This window comes from Microtus pennsylvanicus, chromosome 1 (assembly GCF_037038515.1).
Source record: "Microtus pennsylvanicus isolate mMicPen1 chromosome 1, mMicPen1.hap1, whole genome shotgun sequence".
Taxonomy (NCBI): domain Eukaryota; kingdom Metazoa; phylum Chordata; class Mammalia; order Rodentia; family Cricetidae; genus Microtus; species Microtus pennsylvanicus.
Window position 1 is genome coordinate 78006006 of NC_134579.1, and position 20571 is coordinate 78026576.

At 42.7% G+C, this 20571-nt stretch overlaps 1 protein-coding gene across 1 annotated transcript; it reads left to right on the forward strand.

The window, feature by feature from the left end:
* Positions 1-9425: 9425 nt before the first annotated feature.
* Igll5 (immunoglobulin lambda like polypeptide 5) lies at positions 9426-20312 on the forward strand. The gene is made up of 3 exons (XM_075956194.1): positions 9426-9619; positions 18583-18698; positions 19990-20312. The coding sequence occupies exons 1-3, from the start codon at positions 9426-9428 to the stop codon at positions 20310-20312; spliced, it is 633 nt and encodes a 210-aa protein (XP_075812309.1).
* Positions 20313-20571: the final 259 nt, after the last annotated feature.

The following is a 20571-nucleotide window of genomic DNA, read 5'->3' on the forward strand; positions in this document are numbered from 1 at the left end:
ATTTTCTCAAAGAACCAACTCTTTGTCTCAATGATTCTTTTATTATTCTCTTTGTTTCTATTTTATTGATTTCAGTCCTCAATTTGATTATTTCCCACTATATACTCCGCGAGTGAGTTTTTTCTTTTGTTCTAGATCTTTCAGGTGTTCTGTATATTTGCTAGTGTGAGATTTTTCCAGCTTCTTTTTGTAGACACTTTGTGTTATAAACTTTCCTCTTAGCACTGCTTTCATGTTATCCCATAAGTTTAGGTGTGTTGTGTGGTCATTTTCATTGAATTTTAGGAAGTCTTTAATTTCTTTCCATATTTTTTCTTTGACCCAGTGGTGATTCAGGTTAGCATTGCTAAATTTCCATGTGTTAGTGGGTTTTCTTAAATTAGTGTTGCTGTTGAATTCTAACTTTAAGCCGTGGTGATCCAATAAGATACTTGGGGTTATTCCAATTTTTTTTTATCTGTGGAGGTTTGCTTTGTTACCAAGTATGTAGTCAATTTTTAAGAAAGTTCTATGATGTGATGAGAAGAAGAAATATTCTTTTGTGTTTGGGTGGAATGTTCTACAGATGTCTAAAGTCCATTTGAGTCATAACATCTGTTAGTTCTCTTATTTCTCTGTTAAGGTTCTGTCTGGCAGACTGCCCAGTGGTGTGAGTGAGGTGTTGAAGTCTCCCACTATTAGTGTGTGGGGCTTAATGTGTGATTTAAGCTTTTGATTTTTTATGTAAACAAATAGGGGTGCCCTTACATTTGGGCCATAGATGTTCAGAATTGAGAGTTCCTCTTGATGGACTTTTCCTGTAATGGATATGAAATGTCCTTCTTTATCTCTTTTGATTGATTTTAGTTTGAAGTCTATTTTGTTAGCTATTAGGATAGCTATACCTGCTTGTTTCTTAAGTCAATTTGATTGGAAAAAAGTTCCTAACTCTTTAGTCTGAGTTAATGTCTGTCTTTGAGGTTGAGGTGTCTTTCTTATATGCAGTTGAAGTCTGTTAGCCTTTGTCGTTTTTATAGGTTTATTGAGTCCATTTGTATTAATGGATATTAATGACCAGTGATTGTTATCTCCTGTTTTTTTAGTTTTTGTTGTTGGTCATGTTATCGTATGCATTTTTCTCTTCTTTGGGATTTGCTGCTGTGTGATCATCTCTATTGTCTGTGTTTTTGTAGATGTAGCTAACTTTGTTGGGTTGGAGTTTTCCTTCTAGTACTTTGAGTAGGGCTGGGTTTGTGGCTAGGTATTGGTTAAATCTAGTTCTGTCTTGGAATATCTTGTTTTGTCCATCTATGGTGATTAAAAGTTTTGTTTGGAATAATAGTCAGGGCTGGCATTCGTGGTCTCTTAATGTCTGCATAACGCTCGGCCAGGACCTTCTGGCTTTCATTGTTTCCATTGAGAAGTCAGGTGTAATTCTGATAGGTTTGCCTTTATGTGTTACTTGGCCTTTTCCCTTTACAGCTATTAATATTCTTTCTTTATTCTGTATGTTTATTGTTTTAATTATTATGTGGTGAGGAAAGTTTTTTGATCCCAGTCTATTTTGTGTTCTGTAAGCTTCTAGTATTTTCATATGTACATCTTTCTTTAGGTTGTGAAAGTTTTCTTCTATGATTTTGTTGAATCTATTTTCTGTGCTTTTGAGTTGGACTTCTCTTTCTTCAATACCTATTATTCTTAGGTTTGGTCTTTTCATGGTGTCCCATATTTCCTAGATATTTTGGGTTAAGCTTTAGTTAGAGTTAATGTTTTCTTTGACTGATGAGTCTATTTCCTTTATTGTATCTTCAGCACTTGAGATTCTCTCTTCCATCGCTTGTATTCTGCTGTTTATGCTTGCATTTGTGGTTCCTGATGGTTTTCTTATGATTTCCTTTTCTATAATTCCCTCGGTTTGTGTTTTCTTTATTGTCTCTATTTTGGTTTTTAAGTCTTGAATCATTTCTTTCATCTGCTTGATTGATTTTTCTTGTTTTTTTTTTGAGGGATTGTCTTCCAACTTTTTGTTTGTCTTTTCCTCCATTTCTTTGAGGAAATTTTTCATTTCCTCTTTAAGGGGCTCAAACATTCTCCAAAAGATTTTTCTTAGGTCATTTTTTTTCCTGCTTCATCTATATTGGGGTGTTTAAGTCTTGCTATTGTAGAGTCACTAGTTTTTGTTGGTGTCGTGTTGTTCTTTGTGGTGTTGAGTGTGTTCTTACCTTGTCTACCCATCTTTTTCTCTGATTTGTATAGTTGGGGCTGTGTCTCTGATTATCAATCTTCCAGGTGCTAGTGGATCCAAGGCTCAGATGGTTACTCCTCATGGTGCAATCAGGGCCACAGTTCCAGTCACTCCAGAGGTCACTCGGTGTTCCCAGACGTCGCTTGGTGTTCCCAGAGGTTGCTCTGCAATCCCAGAGGTCACTCTGCAATTCTGGAGGTCATTTGGGCCTGCTCCCACGGAGGTTGCTAGTTCAGCCTGTTTTTTTTTTTGTTGTTGTTCTTGTAATCATTATTTTTTTTTTACTTTTTCTTTTATTGAAAATAGTTTTTTTATACAGTGTATTCTGCTTATGGTTTTTCCTCCTACTCCTTTTCTCAGTTCTTCCCCATTTCCCCTCTCATCTGGATCCACATCTTTTCTGTCTATTGTCAGAAAACAAACAGGCATCTAAGGAATAATAATAGCTTTATTTTAATAAAATAAAATACAATAAATAGAAAACAAATTGGAATAGAACAAAACAACCAAACAAGAAAAAGAACCAAAGATAAAGCTCAAGAAACACGTATAGACTCGGAGACACACATGTTAGAACACTCAGGAATTCCATGAAAATCTAATATATACACAAAGGACCTGAAGGATGGACGAGGACACACACACACACACACACACACACACACACACTAACTTAGCATTATGAGACCCCCCCCCCCAAAAGATGGCATTGGGTTTGTTTTGTGTTGGCATCCACTGCTGGGCATGGGGTCTCTCTTTAAGAGTGGTTTGTTTCCCCAGAGAGACTCCCTTGGAGAAAACAATTATTTCATTTGCAAGTGGCTGTCAATTGGAGATAATTTCTGGGCTAGAGATGGGCTGTGTGTCCATTTCTCCTTTCAGCTCTAGGACTCCACCTAGTGGAGACCCATGCAGGCTGTGTGCATGCTGTCACAGTCTGCGAGTTCAGATGTGCACTGCCCTGCTGTGTCTAGAAGGCCTTGACTCCCTGGTGTCCTCCATCCCCTCTGGCTCTTTCACTTTTTTTTGCCTCCTCTTCTGCAGGGTTCCCTGAGCGCTGAGGGGAGGGATTTGATGGAGACATCTCATTAGGGCTGAGAGTTTCAAGGTCTCCTTACTCTGCATATTTTCTGGTTGTGGTGCAGGTCTCCTTTTGTTCCCATCTGCTCTAGAAGGAGGCTTCTCTGATGATGGTTGCCTGTGAGCTGTGCGTATTCCTTTCTTCACACTGAAGTATTGCTTTCAGTATTTTCTATAAGTCTGATTTGATGGACACGGATTCTTTCAGCCTGTGTATATTATGTAATATTTTTCTTTCCCCTTCAACTATGGTAGGTAGTTTTGCTGGGTATAGTCATCTAGGTTGGCATCCATGGTCCTTTTGAACTTGAAGTATATTGTTCTAGGCCCTGCTGTCTTTTAAAGTTTCCACTTAGAAATCATCTTTAATCCCAACAGGTGTCCCTTGTATGTGACTTGCGCTGTTTCTCTTGCAGCCTTCGGTACCCTCTCTTTATTATTTATATCTAGTGTTTTAACTGTACAATATCGTAGGGAATGTGAGGACTATTCTTGGTTGTCACCTTGACTACATCTGTAATTTACTACAAATCCAAGCAGCTAGGCACACCTGTCAGGGATTTTTCTTGATTGGATCATTTGAAGTTGGAAGGCCAACCTTAAATCTGGATCATACGAGGTCAGAAGACCCCCTTAAACCTAGGCCACACTTGGGCCCATCTAAAGGACATGGAAGAAGAAAGCTTTTGCTTTTTGTCTGTTGGCCTTCACTCTCCCTGACACGTTCTTATATCTTGCTACAGAAGCATTCCTTTGCTGGTATTCAAGCCTAGTTCTTCAGGATTTTGATGTATGCTGAGGAAAAACTGAGGCATCCAGCCTCGTGGAATGAAGAGCTATTGGGTTCTTGGGAGACAGTGAAAGATGAACTAGCAGGACCACAGCATGTAAGCCCTCTAATAAAGTTCCCTTACATATAAATTCACCTATCAGTTCTGTTCCTTTAGAGACCCCTGATTGATATGGGGAGTTTCTTTTCTGGTCTTGTCTTTTTTGTTCTAGGTGCTTCTTGTATCTGCATGTGTATGTTCCCCCTTAATTTGGGGGAGTTTTTCTTCTATAATCCTGTTGAAGGATCAGATCCATGCCACTGACTTTGTATTCTTCTCTTTCAGCTATAAACTGAAGGTTTGGTCTTTTTATGGTATCTTACAATTCCCACAAGTTTCCTTCATTTGTTTATTGTTTTCATATTCTTTGCTTGTGTGGTCTAAGTCTTTCACGTTATCTTAAAATTCACGTGTTTTGTCTTCTACTTCCACTTGATCATACTTATAAGGCTTCCCCCTCAGCTTTCTGATTGTGTTATTGAGTTTTCAGTTCCATTTTTGTTTCAGCTTGAACTCTTAATATTTCTCTCTTTAAATAAGCTTTTGAGTCTTGCATTATCTTCATCATTTTATTTACCTGTAGACATACCTTAGGTGCTTTTTGCTATCCATTTAAGTTCATTGAAGTTGTTTTTTAATGTCTTCTTTAATCTTTTTAGATTCTTTGTTCAAGTTTATGATTGTTCTCTTAATTTATGTGTGCTGAGGTTTATCTAAGTAATTCTCTTTGGAGAACATTTCTGTAGGACTAACTAGGGGGTGGGTTTTGCGAGGGAGGAAACATATTATCTTGGTATTTCATATTGTTTGTTTTTTGTGATATTCCCTGGGTGTGTGAACTTCTTTTCTTGGTCCTATATGGATTCCAGCTTCAGACTGGGCCAGCACAGGAGCTGCTGTGGACGTAGAGCCAGGCTTGGGAGTGGAAATAGCATACTTGGCTTGAGTAAACTCCTTAGGGAAAGACAGTGGGTGAGCTGTGTCTCCTGCATTGAGAAGTTCTAGGCAGTTATGTTTTAAATCAAAGAGTATTACTGGGAGCAAGACAATGGTCAGTAATCAGCTGGTTGAGGACTCTTTTTTTTTTTTGAATAGGCAAGAAGCTTTTATTTAAAAAATGGTCATTTTCACTACATTTATTCTATCAATCAATGAGTATGAGATGTCTTTCTTATTAATTAGTTAATTTTCCAACATAGCTTCCCCTCCCTCTCTTCCTCTCCTCACACCCCATTCACTCCTCCTCCTCTAAGGCCCATGTGGCAGCAGGAAGATCCAGCCCGAGGACTCTTGTTCTATGTGGATAGGACTTTTGGTTGGGCAAGGAAAGCTTTTTAAATGCCGGTCTCTAGTAATTTTTATCTCCCTAAGTGGGTAATATCACTAAATGGTAAAAATAGGTAGGCTGTACAAATGTTATCATCCCAGGTAACCCCAGGCATCAGAGCCTTTGGGCCTAGCAGTTTTAAATCCCTGTGCAGATCTCAGACATTAGGAACCCTTGGCTCTATAAGTCTAACATCCTTGTGCTGATATTGGGACCTTGCCCCTTTAAGTGCTATCGGACCATTGGCCTCACAAGTATTGCGATCGCCATGCAGTCCTCTGGTATGGTTCTACTAAACCATTCCATAGGTGAATGCCCCAATTACCTAATCACCTTCTAGTAGACTCAACTTCTGTTTTGCATGTGTATTTGTGTATACATGTTAATGTATGTGTGTGTGTGATGTATGTGTGTTGTATATAGAGGTTGGAAGTTGAACCCAGACCTCAGCAATTCAGCTGGTCTAGCTGGCCAGCTTGCCCCAGGAATCTTCACTTTCTATCTTCAGAGTGCTGGGGATTATATAGATGGGCATTTATGTGGTTCTGGGGGTTCAGACTGGGGACCTCTCCCTTGTGTGACAAGCCCTTTAACCTCTGAGACATCTCCCCAGCCCCAAGACCCTACCTTTTAAAGGTACCACCATCTTCAGGATTGCCACGCTGGGGACAAAGCTTTGAGCACATGAACTTTTAGAGGGCAAACTACATCCACACCAGAGAGAGTGGGTGTCAGGGAGAGGTATTTGCTTTCTTCTCTGCATTCACACACGACACCTGTGTGTGTCCTAGTGGTTTCTGACATAGATGTTTTGAAGAGCTCTGACTGGCCTGTGGTGGACATCTTATTTAGCACATTCAACCCAGCCGTCTCCTTTAAGGGCAGTCCTTTCAGAATTGTGCTGTTAGCTCTGCTCAGGCCGGTTCCAGCTTTGGCATTCTCAGTTGCCGTGGGTTTTGGTTTATCTCTTCCAGGACGTGTCGGCAGGGCAGGGGAGGAGGGCAGAGTTGGTTATCTGTGGGTGTTCATCCCATTCACTGACCAGAGGGTCAGTGTGCCCAGGTCACTGTAACTCCCGCAGATCTGTACCCATGGTTCTGGTCGGCCTCTGCTGGAGGCAGAGGCATCAGAATTAGTGACTAGATTTGTCTTCTATCTGGAATTTGAACTTGATCTTTCTGTCATTCGCTCTACCAAGAGAGCCTTGACTACACCTTATATTTTATGGATCCTGATCAGAAACGTCTGTCTGGACTGAACTCTGTGAATCCTGAAGCCACTGAGTGCCATCGTTTGGGGTTCAGTGCACCAGAGAAGCTGAAGTGAATGGGGTTACTTCCCGCTCACCCCAGGTTTCAAGTCTAACACATGTGTAGTTAACTGTGAAGCTCCGCAGGTCAGAAGGAGCATTGTATGGAGGCATATATGTTTTCTGAAGGATTTTCGGTGACTTTCCTCACATTTTCAAAGATATTCATGACTCATAAAAGGCTTAGTGTTTTTGGACTTAAGGCCCTCTATGCTTTCCTGCTTGGGCAGGAAGTGTACCAGTACAAGCCTCTGCATTTCAGTGTGCCCATCGATGAGATTATAGTGAGCACTCTATGGATATCAGATGACATAGCTGATTTATTAATATCATAGAGAAAAATGTGTGTGTGTGTATGCATGCAGAGAGATTAAGATTTTCAGGAATATTTGTCCACAGCTCAAAGAAGGCAAGTTCAGAATCTGAAGGGGGCTGTCGAACTGGAAGTCCAGCGAGGAGTTGCTGTTCATGTACAAAGTCATCAGCCGGCAAAATTTCCTCTTGTTCAGGGAATTTTCATCTTTGTACTCCAGTGAGCTAGATGAAGCTATCCATATCACAAAAGGAAATCTATATTATTTGAAGTCCATGATTTAAATATTAATTTCACCAAAATAATCCACAAAACATCCAGATTAATGTTTGGCCAAGTCCCTGGGCTCTGTGGCTCAGCCACATAGACACATAGACTAGACTTCATCCCACTGGCCTCAGTACTTGCCAGTGGTTGCTACATTATCATTCTCATATACAAGGAAGCCTGGAAACCTCTGGGCTTTGGAGAGTGGTTTGCGCCCTTCAAAAATCACAGAAGCCACCCCAGAGAGGGTCTTGGGAGCTACGGAAGGTCAGGGATTCTGAAAGCCAGGAAGCTTTTAGAACATCAACAAGTGTGATCTGGAAAAAGCAGTTCTGTAGCTGTCCTAAAATTAGTCTGTGTAGGTGGGTGTGCAATGGCGGCCGACAGCCTCTCCGGAGCCTTGAGGGGAGAGATGGGCAGGAGCTAGAGAAAAGGGGGCATTTTTGGTCCCAAAGAAGGGCTGAAGTACCTGAAGAGGAGACAGTTTTCTACCCGAATAGAGGAGTCAGGCATCTTGAGTGTTCAGACATCTTGAGTGTTGAGCGAGGGCGCGGTCTGATGGCTACATCTGGATAACTGCAGGAAGCTGTGGTTTGTGGCTGCTTCTTGCCCAGAGGCCATGGTAGGATCAGGACTCAGAAAAAACAGTTGCAAAGGGCTGGAGATCTGGCATTGCTCCAAGGGGGCATCAATGAATCCAGGGATGTGGGGTTTATTGAAGAACATAGTCAATATCCTTTTGGATTCTTCCTTCAATGTTCAAGTTATAAAGAGCCCAAAGTAGGCAGTGCCCTGAGCCTCTACTAAGAAAAAGCTAGGCTGTACCAGAAGCATCCCTGTACTTCACATCTATTAGGTAACTCACATTCTATTTTCTGGTACCTGTCCTTGTCTGGATGGACCATAGGCACTCCAAGATGTAGTATTTGTCCCTCAGGGTCTGCAGTCAGTTTTTGAGGACACAGGGAACCAAGCAGAATCTCATGAGTACATGGAGTCTGGGCTCACTATGGCCCTCATAATCTTCGTGGGACAAGCAAGACATCTGCTTGTTACAGAATCCCACAGTGTGGCTGGATAGATGATGGGGGAGCCTTGCGTGGCCAAGTGAAAGCTCCCACAGCTGGCGAAGAAGCCTATGGGCTTTGGGCGAAGGTTGTACAAATGAGTTCTGAAGTTCTGCCATGCCACAGGAAGTTAATAAGTCATTGAAAATGGTGATGAGGGTAGACTTTACGTGATCTGATCTTACAGAAAACAAGAGTTCAAGCTATTTCACAATGCACACATAAGGTGTGTATCCAATGAGCATGTAATATACTACTGTATAATTCTTCATTTTCTCTGTTTTGCGATGCTTTCTTTGCAACAGGATCTTGTTATATCTCAGGATGGCCTTTAACTCGCCATCCTCCTGTTTCAGCCTCCCCAGTGCTGAATTGCAGACAGGCGCCACCATGAGCAGCTAATGTTTATCAGTTATGCTTTTACAGATACAGAGTGTTATCTATAAAGATCTATGGGTGCTGAACACGGTGCATTAAACAGCATTCTAAATACTATCTCATAATCCCTGGATCACAACAATGGCTTTTTGCTGAATTCAAACCTCGCTTTCAGGACACCAGTGACCCTGTATGAGCTACAACCGCACCTCCTTGGCATTAAGCCTCTAGAGACTCTTGTTTTGCCAGGCAGGTGTTCAGCTGCTCTCTGTGGCCTCTCTAAGCTCTGGGGACTTGCTCTGCAGACCCAAGGGTCCTCGTGGAACTGGATATCAGTTAGGCAGAGCCCCCCAGAGCTCCAAGGATGGGGTTAGACAGGCAGGTGTGAGCTTATATTCCAACCGCAACAGGGTAGTTTTCAGATGTCCCTCTGGGAGAGTCTTCCGCAGAAGAGGACCGTGGGCACTCGAGGGTGCCTGCTGCTGGCGGAAACCAGAGCCAACCTGGGGTTTGGCTACACAGATCCATTTGCTCTGGAGCAGCTTCTGGCCATCAGTGGAGGAGTGAGCCCTTTTGCCAGGAATCCTACACTGCAAGTGGGGCCAGAGGTAACTTTGGACTTTAGGGACAATGGAACTCAGAACAGGACAGTCACTGGGTGCCATCCCCAGGCAGTGCAAAGTTCTCCTGCTGTTGCTGCTGGTGGGCCTAGTAGGTGGTGTTCAGCATGTACTTTCTCCAAGCTCAGCACGAAGGAGCAGAGCTATGGGCTCTGAAGCTTCAATGAAAAGCAGCAGACCTAGTCTGTGGGCCCTGCCAGGCAGGTAAGGGACTTGCTTGTGGGTGAATGTTTGGGTCCATGGACTGGAGGCTGGAATGGGTGACTAGGAAGGAAGGTGGCCCTTGAGGCCAGAGGTGTGAGAAGAGAGGATCTGCCTGGGAGGAGGGCTCTGGGCAGATGATGGTTTAAACTAAGTTTAAACCTTGTTCATGGTGGGTCAGTTTTCTACCAATGAACCACACCCTTAGCCCATCTCCATTTTCCTTTCCTTTCTTTTTTTTTCTTTTGAGAGAAGGTCTTGCTAGGTTGCCCAGTCTGATATTACTCTCTGTAGCCTAGGCACGATTTGAATTTGCCATATTCCACCCTACACTGTCTGGAATAGCTGGGATTAAGGCCATGGCCCAATATCATTTTAGTGTCCCACGGTCTTAATTCATTTGGAATTAACAGTGTGTGTGCATCTTTGCCAGTAGTTGTAGTTCTAGAAATTTATTCTCAGAGAATTATCAAATTGTCCATTAAATATTATGGCAGTGTTGGGTGGGGAGAGTAGAAACTGGAGCCACAGAGATGGCTCGGTCCAGAAGACGTTGCCCCTCAAACACGAGGACCTGAGTTCAGACTCTCAGCGTGCATGCAAACAGCGGGAAGTAGCCTTGCTGCTAATGCTAGCACAGGGAAGTTCGGGGAGCCCCTTGGCTCACTGGGCAGCTAGTCTAGCCGAATCCGTGGGCTCCAGGTTCAGTACAAGACCCTGTCTCAGATATTAAGATGGTCTGCTCTGAGTTGAACCATGGCTGCGTTCTGCAGAGGGAAACACTGTGTATTTTTCATTTGGCCTGCTTTACTGGATGTTCATCAGGGGGTGGAGGGATCACAGGTTATTTCCTCTTTCTAAAGATGAGGAATCTCAGTGTATATAACCTTTGAACTTGTACTCTTTAGCTCAGTTTACCACTTTTGCGATTTATCCAAGTTGTTTTATCAACATTTTGTTCTTTGATTACTGAATGGGTTCCCACTTTTAACAATCATAGCCAAAGGAAAAAATTAATGAAACATTAAGATTTTTTATTAAATCATAATTAAAAAACATTAGAAATGATCAAGAAAATGGAAGAAATAAAAGCAAAACTATAAATTACCCTTCATATAGGTTGAACATATTTACTCAAAAATGTTCCAAACTCCCAAGCTTCACAAGTGCAAACCTGGCTCTAGGCTCATGGAGAATTGCGTAACTGGCCTTGTGGCCAAAATGCAGGCACACTGGGAATGCTGTATTGTGGTCTCAGAGTCAAGATATACGCACACTGGGACTGCTGTATGATGGCCTCATAGTCAAAATGTGGGCACGCTGGGACTGCTGTATAAAAACACTTCCAGACTATTGTATGATGTGAACATCAAATATAAATACTGCTTTGTTTAGAGTTGGGGCTCATTCCTCACAGATCAGATATGTGCAAAAAATCCCCAAATCTGAAATATTTCAGCGTTTCAGGTAAGGAAATCATTACTTGTGACAGGGTGGAGGGCATCATAGAAGGTGCATCAGAAGGTATGCATCAGAAAGACTTTGTCCCAATACATTTAAAACACAAGCTACCAAAATGACACAAGAAAAACACAAACCTGTAGTCCTTCTTCTGTGGAGAAAACTCAATGCTGATGTGGAAACCTGGTCTTCCCTATTGGAAGCCTCCTCTGGCATGTGATGGTGCTGTCTGTTCTTTACTTGAGATGGGACATTGTGCAGAGGACACTGTGGCGCTGGTGATGGTAGACTGTGGTCCTCACTACACTGCGATCTTGGCTGGATAATTTGGCAAGATGCTTTAGCATCATTAGGTATTTCTCCTTGACCTGACTCTTACTGCCGTTTTCCTGGAAGATTAAAAACTAGCTTCTAGTATTTGGGGCACTAAAATAGAAAAGAGGCCTTAGGGAACCTTAGCTTCCACGGTGTAAGTGTTCACTTAACTTTCAGTTCCAGGGTGGTAATTGACCTCAATTGGACATGGCATCCCCTAGTCCAGATTTATTGTCATTTTCCTTTATGGTTATGTTCAGGGTAGATGGTATGTAGCTTTGGGGAAGAGTCCTAACCATTTCTTTTGTAAACAGATTTCACATTCGTTTTCATATAACCCCACCTTTTAAGTTGTAGCTCTTATTCTGAGATCTCTCATCAGTTCATGTGTGTGGTACGAGGCAGGGAAGTGCCTGTTCCTTTGTCTGAGCCATATGTTGAATGGTAATTCTCACCTTGAACTGTTTTGGCGCCTTTGCCAGCATGTCAGTCATGAATGTTTATACTATCCAGAGTGACTAGACTCAATGTAACCCCTATCAAGATTCAATCACCTTTTTTCCCCCTCACATAAAAAGAAAAAAATAGAACTGGGTGTGGTAGTGCACACCTTTTATCCCAGCACTTGGGAGGCAGAGGCAGGCAGATATCTGTGAGTTTGAAACCAGGCTGGTCTATTTAGAGATTTCCAAGTCATCCAGGGATACAGTGTGAGACCCTGTTTCAACACACAAACAAAGCAAACAGATGAACATCTTGAAATTCATATATGGCACAACAGCACAACAAGTTACCATTCCTGAAGAATCTGGCAAACACCTCTGTGATAAACACAATGGCCAAAGCAACTTGGGGAGGAAAGGGTTTATTCAGCGTATGCTTTCACATCACAGTTCCCCACTAAAGGGAACTAGGAGAGGAGCTCAGAGTGGGAAACTAGAGCCAGGAGCTGGTGCAGAGGCCACAGAGGAATGCTGCTTACTGGCTTGCTCTCCATGGCTTGCTCAGCCTTCTTTGGCCAGTTATTTCTTTTTAAACTTTACTGTATGTGCACTGGTGTGAAGGTGTCAGGTCCCCTGGAACTGGAGTTACAGACAGCTGTAACTGTGAGCTGCCATGTGGGTGCTTGGAATTGAACCTCTGGAAGAGCAGCCAGTGCTCTTAACCAGAGTCATTTTTCCAGCCCCCACCTTTTAAAAAATATTTATGTATTTATGTATTTATTTATTTATTTATCATTTATAGTGTTCTGCCTGCATGTGTGCCTGCAGGCCAGAAGAGGGCACCAGATCTCATTACTGATGGCTGTGAGCCACCATGTGTTTGCTGAGGACCTCTGGAAGAGCAGGCAGTACTCTTACCTGCTGAGCCATCACTCCAGCTCCTCCCCGACCCAGGTTTTTTTTTTTTTTTGAGACAGGGTTTTTCTGTAGCTTTGGAGCCTATTCTGGAACTAGCTCTTGTAGACCAGACTGTTCTCGAACTCACAGAGATCTGCCTGCTTCTGCCTCCCAAGTGCTGGGATTAAAGACGTGTGCCACCACCACCCAGCAGCTTTCTTTCTTACAGAACTCAGGACAACCTCCTCAGGGTTGGCCCCACCCACTATGGGCTGTGTCCTCACACATCAATCACTAATTAATTAAGAAAATGCCTCAAAGGCTTTCCTACAGCCAGATCTTAAGGAGGCATTTTCTCAGTTGATGCTCCCTCCTCTCCAATGGCTGTAGCTTGGATCAAGTTGATATATTACTAGCCAGCACATCCTCTGGTCCAGTAAATGTCTCCTAGCTATGCTGTAAGAATCACTTTTTTTGTTTCTTAGAAACAAATTTTGAATGACTTTTAGTAGGCGATAGTAGGTTGCAATTGTTATTCACTTTGAAATCTATTTTGTATTAGTTAATAAAGAACAAAATTCAGAAATCATATACAATGTGGAAGAAACTTGAAGACATTGTGTTTAGTGAAATAAGCCTGACCCCAAAGGACCAACAGTGATTCCACTCACGTAGAGTACCTCACAAGTGTAGATTCATAGTGAGGGCACAGTCAATGTGACAAGGGGCAGGTGGAGGGGAATGAGAAGTTATTGTGTAATGAGTACAGAAAAACTGTATGAGCATATATCTACACCATTGGGCAAAGCAGGTAGAGATGGTGTAAATGGGAAAATACACTGTCTTCCTACATAGTCTAGACTGACTTCAAACTCATGATCCTCTTGTCTTCTAATCTCACACACTAGTATTACCAGCACATGCCACCATGTCTGGCTTGCTATGTTTATCTTACCACAATTTTTGCATTCATATTTGCTTAATTGTTTTATGTTCTTATAATTTTAAAGCAATAAGAATTTTAAGCAAAAACGTTATTTCGCATCATAAAAACTTAACTACTCCTAATAGTAGAAGTGATTTATAAGGTAGAAGAAGAGTCATGGTTGTTTCAAAGATAGAAAGAACTCATGGAGTCAGGGTCATTATCATCTGGATACAATGAGTTTGGGTATTTGTTGTACGAGGAGGCTGCTTGTTCGTTTCCTGGCTGCCCAGACTCCCGAAATAATCTCTCAGAAACCATATTATTTGCAATACTGTTTGGCCAATAGCTTAAGCATATTTTTGGCTAACTCTTATATCCTAAACTAACTGTATTAATCTGTGTATCTCCATGTGGCTGTGGCTTACCAGGTAAAGTTCCATCTAGGGTCTGTCTCTGGCAGCGTTACATGGCTTCTGCTGAGTCTGTCTTTTTTCTCCCAGAATTCAATTTAGTTTTCCCTATCTACCTATATTCTTCCCTGCTTTGCTATAGACTCAAAGCAGTTTCTTTATTAACCAATGGTATTTATAACATACAGAGGGGAATTTTGTTTAAACAAAAAGGAAGGTTTTTAACTTTAACACAGAAAAATTATATATAACAAAACAGTTGTCAAGCAAGAATTACAGTTACAATATTTATATCTACCTTATCTTTTGTCATAACTATTGAAAACCATAATTATAACTATATTTTCTTCAACTCCATCAAAGACCCCAGAAGGATATAATATTACCCAAGCAAATAGGAAGTGCATTGTAAACAACTTCTAAAACTCTAGAATTGACAGAGACATCTCACCTCCTGTACAGTCACCCAAAGTTCTTTTGTAATGTTGGGGTATCCCGTCTTCAGCCTATATTATCCAGCATAGGCCCATAGTATCCAGCAGACTTTTCCATGAAACAGGAAATTTCAAAGACAGTTTCTCCTATATTGGTAGTTTGTCGGTCACTTTCTTCTGTGTCCTGCAGAATGACAGACTCTTTCATGAAGCAGGAACCCTGAAGGATTGTCTCATTTTAGGCAAGTTCAGCAGTCATTTCTCTGTAGGTCCTGCCTGTCCAGTTCATATAGCATAGCATCAAGCAGTCCAGACAAGAACAGTTTCTTGCCCAAATGGCTAGCAAACTCCATAAGGAGCCTCTTCAATGCCCATCTTTCTCTTGAAGCAATTGGTGCTCTCAGGAGCATATATGTCTCATTGTCATGAAAAGTCCTAAGTTCTTAAAACATTTTAAATGCCATATTTTATAGTCTTTGAGAGGTTTAAAGAATAACTATCCATCTGAAATATACCTCTGTACATCTAGAAAATCTAGCTAACAAGACTACAAGCTTGACTATTATAGATGACTATTAACCTTTATTTCTTAATTTATATTATATTTTTATTTATTTATTTATTTATTTTGGGGGGGTGGTTTCGAGACAGGGTTTCTCTGTGGTTTTGGAGCCTGTCCTGGAACTAGCTCTTATAGACCAGGCTGGTCTCGAACTCACAGAGATCCGCCTGCCTCTGCCTCCCGAGTGCTGGGATTAAAGGCGTGCACCACCACCGCCTGGCTATATTATATTTTTAAATGAGCTGCACAAACACAATACCTTAATCAAGAACAGAAATATACGTCTAACAAAATTGACCTTAAATTTGTATCAATAAACCAAGATTCATACCAATGTAAATCTCTATAGCATATCCTTCTTTAAATGTAAACAAACATTTATAAACAATCATTTAGGGAATGATTTTAGTTCTCTCCAAACTTCTTCCTGCTTTTTGTTGGGTGAAATCATTTTTGGGGATGTTCACAGTGACCTTTTGGGGGCTCTTGGTCCATCAAACCATATTAGCCTGGAATGGATCCACAGGTTTTCATTCTATATGGAAACAAAAGAAGAACCTCTTTTCCAAAGGAACAAATCCTTAGACCCAAATTCTGAGATCAAGATACCTCTAAAACATATATGTTGGTTTAGTTTAGCAGCCCATACAACAAAATGTCTCTCTGTACTTAGCTCCTTCACAGTCAAACAATTCAAAGAAAACATAATAATATACATAATCCAGACTCTTTGCATATATTCCATCTTTATGTGGCTAATTTTTCTTACTCTATTACTTTTTCTACAAGTTTAATAGTTATTTTGTTGTCTTTACTCCTTTAATCTATGACTGTCTGTACTTTTTATATTGTATTTAATGTTTCTTTCCCCCTTTTTCCTCTCTCCCAAGCCTATGTACATTTTTAAAACACATTGTGTCTTGTTTAGAGGTCTTTTATGTCTGAATCTGTCCTATTGTGTATCTGTAATTATTTTCTGACCAGAAGTGCCTTTTTGTCAATTGCTAAGCAGGCATGGCTAGGGCCAACACAGCACCACCTGCTTGCTCTGTCCAGTTAGACATGGCGGAGCTGTTTGCTGCCTCTGAAAGCCATGTTGCCCCATTTTTAGACACACAATGGGTCTATGTTGCCATTAAGCAAGTTGCAGCACTCTGCTCACAGAACCCATTTAACTGCTCTGTAGCCAGACCTCCTGAAAGAGTTAGAGCCATTCAGCCCAGAAAGCCACTGTTTCAAAACCATGCATTTTTTTCTTAAAGGAATAATGCCTCTGCTTGCTTCTAGCAAACAGAACCCATCTGAGAAAATACCACTACCAAACCACGCTTAATTCTGTTTTTTTTATTCCTTTTTAAGCTTTCTCAGATTTCATATAGATATAGTTGACCACGTTGGTGCACCAATTTGTTGTAGGAGGCCTCTTGTTTGTTCCCAGCCACTTGGACCTGAAATAACCACACAGAAACTGTATGAATTAAGTCACTGCTTGGTTTATTAGCTCTAGCTTCTTATTGGCTAGCTCTTACAACTTAATTTAACCCATTTTCATTATTTTATATTTTATCACAAGGCTCGTGGCCTACCAGCAAGGTTCCAGCTGGCAGCTCGCATCTTTCCCCTCTGGTGGCTCCATGGCATCTCATTCAAGACACCTGTGATCAGGAAAGACACTCATATCCTAGCCTGGGCACTTGGGCTCTTTTTTGTTTTTGTTCTTGCCCTGAGGTCACCACTTCCTTTATTCCATTTCTTAATCTTTTTATTTTCCTTAAACACAGGGTTTAGCTCTATTATACTTCCTGGTACCCATTTTTCAATCTGTACATTTTGTATTTTATTTGCTCAGCTTGCTCCTTTTCTTTACAAATCTTCATCAGAGTTAACACTAATAACCACACAACAGAGTCAATACTAGGTTGTTTGGGGGTTTCCTCTGCCAATGAAATTAATTCAAAAATTCTTCACGTTAGCCTCAGGCAGACTTTTTGGACAAGGGCAAAAAGCAGCCACATTCTTCACCAAAATATCACAAACCAGTCTCTAGGTCACATACTAATATTTTTCTCCTCTGTAGCCTCTTGAGTCAGGCCCCACAGTTCTAATCACACTCAACAGCACAGTATTCCATGCTCCTACTAGTGTGGCCCATTTAAGCAGCATTAAAAGTGTTCAACTGTTTTTCTAATCCAAAGTTTCAAGGTCCATATTCCTTCAAGCAGAAGTCAGGTCAGGCCTGTCACAGCCTGGTACAGTTCCTGGTACTAATTTCTGTCTTAGGGTTTCTATTTCTGTGAAGAGACATCATGACCACAGCATTTCTTATAAAGGGAAAACATTTAATTAGGGCGGCTTACAGTTTTAGAGGTTTAGTTCATTATCATCATGGTGCGACATAGCGTTTGCAGGTGGACAAGGAGGAATAGCTGAGTGTCCTATATCTTGGCTTGCAGGCAAAAAGAAGTGCTCTGTCTCACTGGGTGTGTCTTGAGAATATATGAGACCTCAAAGCCTGCCTCCACAGTGATGCACTGCCTCCAAGACCACACCTCTCTGACGAGGCCACACCTCCCATTAGTGCTGCTCCCTTTGGGGGCCATTTTCTTTCAAGCCACCTGAAGGCCTCATGACAGAAATTAAAAGCATTGGAATCCCCACAGGGCAGTGTGATTGGGTCCTGGTTTGGCTTAGATCACCAGAAACCGGTATGGAAGAGACTCAGACACTGTAAAAAGAGACACGAGTGTGTAGCACAAATTCTAATTGGTCTTAATAAATAAAACCCAGTGTCAGATATTAGGGGGTGAAGGCTGAAGGATCAGAGGAGCAGTGTAGCCAGCCACTTTTTACTTTTCCCGAATACTCAGACTGAAGGGGCAATCCCATCTCTGTGAATCCTCAGACTGCATGCTTAGACTGCCTTGAGCTCCTGTCTCCTCCTGCCTTTTATCCCTCTCTTCGCTCAGCCGTATCGCTCCTATATTCAACTCCCTAGTGCTGGGATTAAAGGCGTGAGATCCCAAGTGCTGGGCTCACCTTTGTGTGAGCTGTTTCTCTTTTTTAAAAAACGGGATCAATTTTGTGTAACCCAGGGTGGCCTTGAATTAAGAGATCCATCTGCTTCTGTTTCCTGAGTCCTGGGATTAAAGGCGTGCGCCACCACTGCCTGGCCTCTATTGGCTTAGTTCTGCACTGTGATTTTCAAGCAAGCTTTATTTGTTAAAACACAAACAAAATACGTGCACATGAGCATGTACACACACACACACACACACACACACACACACACACACACACACACAGAACTTATTAGTTCCACCATTTCCACCAGTGAAGATACACCACCCAGAAATTTTTTTGAGCATCTTCTGAGCCTGGTGTTGCTATCAGCACCGAAAAATTCAGAGGTGGAAGTGGCAGATGGGATAGCAAGACTTGTGGGATACTTACTGTTCATCTACTTTCTGCCAAGACATAGTTCATTTACTGTGACCATGTGCCTGTCTTGCCCAACAGGTTCCTGTTCCAGACCATCCAACGGGGCACAGGCCCCAGGTGCTGGCTCCGTGGGTTTTCACCTGAGCCCCAGTCAACGTTGGTCTTTGGTGGTGGCACCCAGCTCACAGTCCTAGGTAAGCAGCTTTCATGGTCCGACTGTCTCAGAAAAGTCTGCTTTCCCTCCAGGGAGTTCTTCCCATCTGCCTTCCCTAGCCTTACTCTGACTTGTACTGTTTTCTGTGGGTGAGGGAGAGGCAGCAGTCTTAGGGTAAACCACAGGAAGGATCCCAATAACTTCATTTACTCTTTTGAGATAGATCCCCGACAGGATTCAAAGGCTGGGTTTTCAGGTCTTAAAGACCGCTAGACCCCAGCATCTGAATTGAGGCCCAGATGTGTATCCAAATTGAGAAGGCCACAGAGTATGACCATCTATCTGGCTAGTGCCATGAACCCAGCCTTTAGAGCTAAGGTCACTCCAGGCGGAAAACCGCGGAGGCTGGGAGAGGGATCTGGCTCAGTCTAGGCTGCAGGTCTCCAATTTTTGGCTGGCCTACAAGGTCACAGGGACACACAAAGGCTCAGGATGGCAAGATAACTAGAACCTGGTCCTCCCAGGATGCTTACTAGGAAAAAGAATGTAGACTGTCAATTGCTCCTGGGCTCTCTCAGGCTTGGGGCCTGGTCGCTGACTTGGCGAGGTGTTTCTCTTGTCCTTCTTCCTCAGTTATCCTTGGACTTAGATGAAGAAGGAGGGAGCAAATGATGCCAAATGAAATCAGGAGTCACCAGAGACTTCTGGGGGTGCTCAGGGAGTTGTTATCATCATAGTCTGGGAGATGGAGCCCCAGGAACACAGCCAATGCAGGGTCCTGTGATTAGGTAACCACTGTGCACAAAATGTCAGTTCCTAGGGTTTTTCTGGACAGAATCTAATCCTTGGTGAGACATCTGAATGGAGTCTGGAGCCCAGGCTTCAGAGCCCTTAGATAGCAGGTACACCTCAAGATCTACTCCCCAGGACCAAGCTCCCAGAATAAAAGAGTATTCCAGTTCATAAGGGAGGCTCTGAGTACCAGAGAAGTAAAGGAATTGGCGGGGCTGAATCAGAGTGGACGGATGTACAGGAGGTCAGTGTCAGGTCCCAATTCAGATTCTAGCTACTGCGAGAGAGGAGCAGAGTCAGCATCAGGCCCAGTGGGGAAGCTGAGATTGCAAGGGGCTGGAGCTGGGTACCTAATACGGTACCAGGCTGTCTGCTCTCTAGGGGACTTGAGTGGACGGAAAAGAATAAGGAAGCAGGGTCCCAGGATAGAACTCTTGATGGTATCATGAATGGCCATAGAGCTCCTGACAGGAGAAGGGTGCTTCCCTGTCACTTGGGCTCTCCAGGGACATCTCTCATCCCCTTCTCTATCTGCACAGGTCAGCCCAAGTCTGACCCCTTGGTCACGCTGTTTCTGCCTTCCCTGAAGGATCTCCAGGCCACCAGCAAGGCCACACTGGTGTGTCTGGTGAGCGAATTCTACCCAGGCACTTTGACGGTGAACTGGAAAGTGGATGGGATCCCTGTCACGCAGGGTATAGAGACAACCCAGCCTTCCAAGCAGATTAACAACAAGTACATGGCCAGCAGCTACCTGACACTGACCTCTGACCAGTGGACACCTCACAGCAGATACAGCTGCCAGGTCACCCATGAAGGGAACACTGTGGAGAAGAGCGTGTCACCTGTTCAATGTTCCTAGACCATGATCCTCCCTGAAGCCTCAGGGGCCTGGATCTGAAGTGCCAGAATAAAGGTCTATTTTGTCCCCTCCCCTCCTGTGCCCAATACTCAATAAATACCTTGTTCTCTATCTCATTGTCCCCATGTCATATTTCACTGGCATGCCCAGGAACTTCAGAGTTGGGGAGTTCTGGAGCCCAGTGGGAAACTCACCCAGCGAGAGCCCACCACCTGCACATTATCTGGGAAACAGTGTTATTGCTAAAGTCCCTTCCTGG

Coding starts and splice junctions, on each gene's coding strand:
- Igll5 (XM_075956194.1), top strand. CDS start 9,426: ATGGAACTCAGAACAGGACAGTCACTGGGTGCCATCCCCAGGCAGTGC. Junction 9,620..18,582: donor CTGTGGGCCCTGCCAGGCAG/GTAAGGGACTTG, acceptor CTTGCCCAACAG/GTTCCTGTTCCAGACCATCC. Junction 18,699..19,989: donor CACCCAGCTCACAGTCCTAG/GTAAGCAGCTTT, acceptor CTATCTGCACAG/GTCAGCCCAAGTCTGACCCC.